This window comes from Phoca vitulina, unplaced genomic scaffold, assembly GCF_004348235.1.
Source record: "Phoca vitulina isolate PV1807 unplaced genomic scaffold, GSC_HSeal_1.0 scaffold4, whole genome shotgun sequence".
Lineage (NCBI taxonomy): Eukaryota > Metazoa > Chordata > Mammalia > Carnivora > Phocidae > Phoca > Phoca vitulina.
Genome location: NW_022589707.1, coordinates 54,228,501 through 54,235,955, shown reverse-complemented (window position 1 = coordinate 54,235,955; position 7,455 = coordinate 54,228,501). Strand labels below are relative to the sequence as shown.

Below are 7,455 nucleotides of genomic sequence, written 5' to 3'. Positions count from 1 at the left end.
GCAGTTTTCATATGGTTGTTATTATAGAGCAGGAGTATCATTTTTAGAGCAGGAGAGTAAATATTTTAGGTTTGGGGGGCCACAAATGGCATTTATTGTATATTCTTCTCTTTTGTGTTGCAGCCCTTTAAACATGTAAAAACCATTCTTATCTCCTGCACACGCACACAGGTTGTAGTTTGCCAAACGCTGTGCTAGTTATAAGCCTAAGTCATAGCATTAAGTGCAATTCAGTGAAGGGGATTCTGCAAGGGTAGAAGCTCTCAGTATTTTCCTATCTCCTCCATTTTGCTCCAGGCAAAACTGTACAAATATGCACCCTTGCAACTAATATGTGAAAGGTCTACTTGATTGTAAAGTTATTATAAACAGAAGGTTGTTATAAACTTTTGTTTTTAATTCTTGATTTAATGACAATTTGCAGGTTTTTCCAGTTTAATGAAGAATACCTGTTATATTTCTTTTTTTTTTTTTAAAGATTTTATTTATTTATTTGAGAGCGAGCACATGAGAGGGGGGAGGGTCAGAGGGAGAAGCAGACTCCCTGCCGAGCAGGGAGCCTGATGTGGGACTCGATCCAGGGACTCCAGGATCATGACCTGAGCCGAAGGCAGTCACTTAACCCACTGAGCCACCCAGGCACCCCTACCTGTTAAATTTCTAAGAAAAGGAGACTAGTCATTGCATCAAGCCCTTTATTACTTACTTGCTGATTACTGTAAATGGCTAATGAGGTTCTACAATTATAACTAATATGGCAAGCTTTAGCTTATACTAGATACAATAACTTGATAGAATATGCTATTTGAGACTTCTAGCTTTATTTTCAAAATTGGGTGTTGCTGTCTTCAAAATATACACTGTGCTTAGTCCTAAGGTTTTGTTACTTTAAAAAACTAATAAAATAAGTACTGTTCCTGTGCTAGTCAGTAAATATCACTAGCAGTAAATATCACTAGCAATAATGGCGTTGAGAAAAATAAAAAAATTTCTTGAGGAAACTTCAATCTGCATATAAAAAGTGCAGTATTTGGGGTGCCTAGGTGGCTCAGTTGGTTAAGCATCTGGCTCTTGATTTTGTCTCCGGTGGTGATCTCAGGGCCCTGATCTCAGTGTGGTGAGATAGAGGCCGTCCTCTGGCTCCCAGCTCAGCACGGAGTCCGCTTGAGACTCTTTCTCCCTCTCCCTCTGCCCCTCTCCTCTGCTCTAAAATAAATAGAATCTTAAAATAAATAAATAAATAAAAAGGGCAATGTTTTTTAAAGTGCACCATGTAAATTCTTCCAAGTTTCAATCTCTTACAGCACCCCCCCGGAAAAAGATGTTTGTTGATTGACACTTTCCCAGTACCCCCCCTTCCTATGTTGTCTTAAGTACCCTGAAATTATTACTCATTACATTAAAAATTTATTCATGTGGCAATTTGGTTACTTTCTTTTTCTTCCATGAGACCAATATTCCACAAAGCAAAGACAATGTCTGATTTGCTCACCATTCTATCCCCAAGCACATAGAATTGTGCCTACTGCCTGTTAAGTGTTCAGTAAGTATTTGCAAATTTAAGGGTCAAGCACAGAACTGACATTTAGGGTCAGAATTATTCAATGGTAAGCATTAAGCATTTAATGACTAGTAGACTTTGAGTTCCGGGGCCACCACTTATTTTCCTTGGGTCAATAGAAACAGCTCTTCAATCTTCCAGTTTATTTCCTCATTTGTAGAACCGGGATATTTCTACCTCACCGGGATGTTGCTAGGATCTTGTGGGAGAGGGAATTTATTTGCTCTACAAAAGGAAGGTGAGTTTCAGACATTAGTCTGGCCCAGGCGCTCAGGGCAGCTACTGAGGCACGCCCACGTTACCCCGTTATATAAGGGGCCAGCCCGTCTGGTGTCTTCTGAAATCTCTGACCCTACGTCACCGGCCACCGCCCAGAGGGACACCGTATGACGCCCTGAGGTAGGCAGGGAGGGTGGGACCCGGCGGGGCCCGCCTGATGCCAGCCGCCGGCTGGAGAAAGCGTCCGAGACGTAACTGCTGCCGAGGCTGAAGCCGGAAGCCCCGCCCGACCTCGCCGGTTGCCGGTCCCCATTAGGCCAGTTCGAACGTGACCTTGTTTTGGCGTTGCTAGGAGACCCGGCTCCCGCACGCCCCCCACTGGCCAGCGCCCCAGCGAGCGAGGAAAGGGGGCGGGGCCGCGGCTGGCGCGGGGAGCGATCGGCAGAGCACCGTTAGGCTGCCTGGCGCGCGGCGCCCACCCGGCGCCCCCGGAAGCGGCGTCTCGTCTCCGGCTACCAACCGGGCCTCACTGGTGCCTTCCGGCAGGTACCAGCGTGCTCCCGAGCGGCTGTGAGCGACGTCGGGTCCGGACGAGGAAGGACTGTGAGTCAGGTGAGCCGCAGCGGGGCAGGCAGCTGGTGTGGCCACGCCCTGCCGGAGGAGAGGAGCCGGCCGGGTGCGGAGGGGCGACGTCAGGGGATCGTGCTGCGGGAACAGTGGGCCTGCCCCTGCGGGCGCCGCACATTGAATCATTCACGCCTGGAGGCCGCCGTGACCACAGCCAGCACCCTTCGGCCAGCGGACAAAGGGTTAACGCGCCGGCGGAGACCGCGGGCCCCGGATGTGGGAGCCGCGGCGCGGCGTCCCCGGGCCGCGCTGCAGGTGCGCGGGGGCGGGCAGAGCGAGCGGCCTGGCGGCGACCTGACCGACCGCCCCAGGCGTCCCCTCACCTGCGGGGGCCACTCGGCTCCCTCTGCGGGCGCCTTCTTTTCTAACTTAAGGGCAACAGGTGGTGCCTGCGGACCGAGAGAGAACCCAGCTTGGCCGCACTGGGAGCGGCAGTTACTCTCGCCAATTAGTGCGCTGGGGCGGGTGTGAATTAGACGCGCTGACGCGGGTGACCAATGGGATTTGGGCTCATGGGTGGGCCGTGAGGAGTGGGCGTGGTCAGAGTCTGAATCTACGGTTTCTAGTGCAGCAACTGCCAGAGCTGCGTGGAGAGCCGAGCTGAGCGGACGTGGGGTGCTTCTCCCCCAAAAACCCCGCTTCGAAAAACGCCTACCAGATGCTTTCTCATTTGGACCCAGACTCCAATTCCGGAGGTGAGAGCATTGTGCTATTTTGGGGGGGTCGGGGGGATAATAGTAACCTTGGGTATGCTCTTAAGCACGTGGAATTAGATCCCCGAGATAGGATTATGTGTTATGAGTTTTCTGCCCAAAGAGGCACTTCTGTGGTTATTGCGAGTTGGACCAGAAACTAGTGACTAGGTTGTCTTCGGAATGAGGTCTTTGAGATTTGGGAACCCAGGGAAGTAGAGAAGTACGTGTTACTGTAATTTTCGTGAATGTTAAAGAATTGCAATCACAAGGATTATTCTGTCGGTTGCCTTGGTTTGCGTACGTTTCATATTTCATTTGGTTTGTTACTGAAGCAAGTTTGGTTTTTCAAGTTCCTCGTCTTGCTTATTTAAGCAGAAAGAGAGAAGAACAGTTGTAGTACGTTATTTCACCAGAATAACTTATTCATTTCCCCCCCCTCAGCAGCCTTGTAGCTGGATCCCCTAGGAAGAGAAGTTCTAAAGCAGTGAGAAGAAAGCATTTCAATTGGGATCACTTACTTGCACCTGGAAATGGGGAATGGCCTGTCAGACCAGACTTCTATCCTGTCCAGCCTGCCTTCGTTTCAGTCCTTTCACATTGTTATTCTGGGTTTGGACTGTGCTGGAAAGACGACTGTGTTATATAGGCTGCAGTTCAATGAATTTGTAAATACTGTACCTACCAAAGGATTTAACACTGAAAAAATTAAGGTAACCTTGGGAAATTCTAAAACAGTCACTTTTCACTTCTGGGATGTAGGTGGCCAGGAGAAATTAAGGCCACTGTGGAAGTCATATACCAGATGCACAGATGGTATTGTGTTTGTTGTGGACTCTGTTGATGTTGAAAGAATGGAAGAGGCCAAAACTGAACTTCATAAAATAACCAGGATATCAGAAAATCAGGGAGTCCCTGTACTTATAGTTGCTAACAAACAAGACCTGAGGAACTCACTGTCTCTGTCAGAAATTGAGAAATTGTTAGCAATGGGTGAACTGAGCTCATCAACTCCGTGGCATTTGCAGCCCACCTGTGCAATCATAGGAGATGGACTAAAGGAAGGACTTGAGAAACTACATGATATGATCATTAAAAGAAGAAAAATGTTGCGGCAACAGAAAAAGAAGAGATGAATGGTGATCCTTTTTCTATTTGTGTGGAGTAGGTTTTCTCTGGCCTGATGTTGACAAATGGAAGAGTGTCTACAGCCTGGTTTGCCCGCCTGCCCTCCTGGATGCTGAAAAAGCTTTGTTTTGTTGAACAATCAGATGCCCAACTCTTTTGCCTTGTGGAAGATGAGTAAATGCAGTGCTTCTTAAAATGGTCTCTTCTCCCTACCCCACAAATCTTCTGGTACTACCATTCTGGGAAGCCAAGCATGGATAGCAAATTGACCAGAAAACAGTTGTGGAAATTTGACCTGAAGTTAGTGAAATAAAACTTTGAAGAGTGTCTGCCTAGTGTTTTGTCCTTACATCTTTTGGGGGGAAGCCTTTACAAGGAAATTGCATATAAGGCTTTGTATGTTAAGATAAAATGCTAATGAATGGAAATGTTAAGATAAATTAATATATATAAACGGTTATATTGATCACATTGGTCCAACCAGTAAGGGATAAGGAGGAAGTGTTTGCTTTTTTAAGTTTTGGCCAAATGAATTTTGACATTTTCTGGAATCAAGTGATGTAATGCTATATCTTAATTCTAGACAATGTTTAAGTTGGTCTAACTTAAAATAATAAAAATAAAGTATTGGGGGCATATTCAAGTGCATGGATTAGTTTTCCTGACAATGCATGTTTTGGTGTGTAGTTTTTTACTTTTTAGAAGTAGCTATGCATCTTTCTCCATGGTCAGGTTTAAAACACCATTTTGGGGATTTAGGGCTGTTACAGAAATAGTTTATTATCAGAAGCACTTTCACTTGAAGAACCTAAAATAATTTACTTAATTCTTTTATATAGTAAATTAGGGCATGTAGACTAATAAATGCGTATGCTTGGTATATGTATGGATTTATGAAGAAAGCAGTTGACGAATTCAGTCAAGAGGATGTAATTACAATACATGGTCTCTAACGTATTCCAGTTGTAAAATATTTGTTTTATTGATCCTTGCTGGCTGAACACAGATGTGGTTTCATATATTTTTGTAGTGTTTTGAGAGGAGCAGAAGCTTTATAAACAACACCTGATGCACTGTGGAGTGAGAATGTAAGAGATGTCTTGTAAGTGCTCTGAGCTTTAATTTTTTTGTTTACAATCTCAGCAGTGTTAGTGGGCAGTCCAGTCCTGATTATAAGGTAGGAAGAAATGATACAGTTCTGCAGATAAGAATTACGATTCTAGAAAATGAAGGGGAAAGTAGCAAAGCTATATTTTGTAAAATTTGCTGGTGCTGTTTACACTGGAATCCAAAAGACCCTCTAAATTAAAAGGAGGAAAACCCATTGCCTAATGCTTATCCACAAGCAGGGACTTATTTCCAGTGATCCTGTATTAACAACTCAGCATAATTCCTATGTGTAAAGCCAACAGCTGTTTGTTCTGAAGATAGCAAAAGAACTGCACTTTGCTAGCAGGGTTTTGTTTCAATTTGGGTTTTTCTGTTTTGGGGGTTCTCTTGTTTTTAGTGGTACGGTTAAGTTTTTGGAACCTTGATTTCTTGTTACACACAAAATGAAGTAGCTTCCTGTGGAGCTTTCATTGTTAAATGTACCTGCACTAGTGACAGTCACTTAGAATGTTTATATTTATAAAAATGTGGATAATAACTACCAATAAACTAATGGAGGCACTAGGAGAACAGTGTTTTGACTTTGCGTTTCAATGTATTTCCATTTGCTGAAGCTTTTAATTAGGTGCGCAAAAACAACTCTGACAGCTGGGTTACGTAGTCCCATAGTAGTTTGGTTTTCCTCAAGTGTGACAGAGGCACCAAAGGCCGTTTTCTGGGAGAACCTTTTTTTATTTCTTTTTAACCTTTCACTAAATGAAATCATGATATATACTCTCAATATCACTAGACCTGATATGGGTTAATAAAGCTTGCTGAAAAAAACAAAACAAAATCAGTGAATGGAGTAGATGTTTAGCCCACCTGTACTTTTTATATACTTGATATATAAAATCGTACTATTTTAACTATCTCTTGAAAGTTCCAAGTGTGTCGATCCTTATTTTGTAGCCTAGGAATTTGATAAGCAAATCCATGTTATCTAAGTGTTTCATATTTAGCTTACAAGTACAAAAACAAAGAAAACGTCTTGAATACTATATTAGCTTTGATTTATAAAATATATTTTTAACTCCAAAACTCTTCGTAATATTTTCCACTCTGCTACGGAGTCTTCCCAAAATACACCCGGAAGAGTTTAGATAGTGCTTTTATATCTAGTTTTTTATTAAGGTACACCTTTTCTAAAGTATATTCCTAAAATATTTTCTTGTATTTAAGGTTATTTGGTTTAATACCCAACATTAATCAAGGACCGGATGACTCTAAATTCAAGTTACTATCAAAGATAATTATAAAGAAATCTAGGCTTATTCCTAAATGGATTATAAGCACTTAGGAAAAAAAGTTGTGTAGTTTATGTAGACAGCATAGGTTCACTAAGAATCATGGAAAAGTTTATGTAGACAGCATAGGTTCACTAAGAATCATGGAAAAATCATGGAAAAGTGAATAAATCCGTGGAAGCCAAAAAGTGAAGTTACTAGTAAAAATAAATGTCTGTAGAGAGAGAATTAGTAGCCTGTAGAAGCATGATGGTTTCTGAACAGAGGGAAAGACCTAGACTTAGAACGTTTTTGTCTGTACAAGGCATTTGACACTTAAACAGTGTTTAATTAATTATTCATATTGACCTGGAAGGAGGTCTTTGGTAGAGTGTTTCAGGGTTCTACTTAATACAATAATTTCATCAGTAATATAAACACAATGGTTTCTTCAGTGATCATGAAAGACACAAAAAATGGTTTTTTTTGAACTTTTGGTGATGTAACAGTCAACATTTAGCTAATACAAGTTGGAACTTTGAATATACCATCATTTGAAGTCGGAATTTTACATTTAAGCTTTAAATTTAGCGGAAGATTCTTAAATGGATAGTAGGGATGCTTGTATCACTACTTGTGAATGTACTTAATGCCACTGAGTTATACATCCCCAAATAGTTAAAAATAGTAAACTTTATGTATATTTTACCACAATTAAAAATTTATGATATTAAGTGTACACTTAGTTTCCAAGAATCAGCCAAGAGTAGCGTGAGAGCATCCTAATTTAGAGATCATACTCAGAAATTTATGGAACACTGGAGTGTTTAAAGCTTAATATGACTTGGGTGCC

At 42.3% G+C, this 7,455-nt stretch overlaps 1 protein-coding gene across 6 annotated transcripts; it reads left to right on the top strand.

The window, feature by feature from the left end:
- The first annotated feature begins 1,882 nt into the window (after window positions 1-1,882).
- On the top strand, window positions 1,883-6,505 carry ARL4A (ADP ribosylation factor like GTPase 4A). Of its 6 annotated transcripts, none has more exons than XM_032402024.1 (3): window positions 1,883-1,960; window positions 2,327-3,102; window positions 3,544-6,505. In XM_032402024.1, the coding sequence occupies exon 3, from the start codon at window positions 3,633-3,635 to the stop codon at window positions 4,233-4,235; it is 603 nt and encodes a 200-aa protein (XP_032257915.1). In that variant the 5' UTR covers window positions 1,883-1,960; window positions 2,327-3,102; window positions 3,544-3,632; the 3' UTR covers window positions 4,236-6,505. The 6 variants fall into 6 exon arrangements, with proteins under 6 accessions (XP_032257915.1, XP_032257918.1, XP_032257917.1 ...); XM_032402027.1 differs by lacking the exon at window positions 1,883-1,960 and having other exon boundaries at window positions 1,974-2,392; window positions 2,979-3,102; XM_032402026.1 differs by lacking the exon at window positions 1,883-1,960 and having other exon boundaries at window positions 1,974-2,392; window positions 2,974-3,102.
- The last annotated feature ends 950 nt before the right edge of the window (window positions 6,506-7,455 follow it).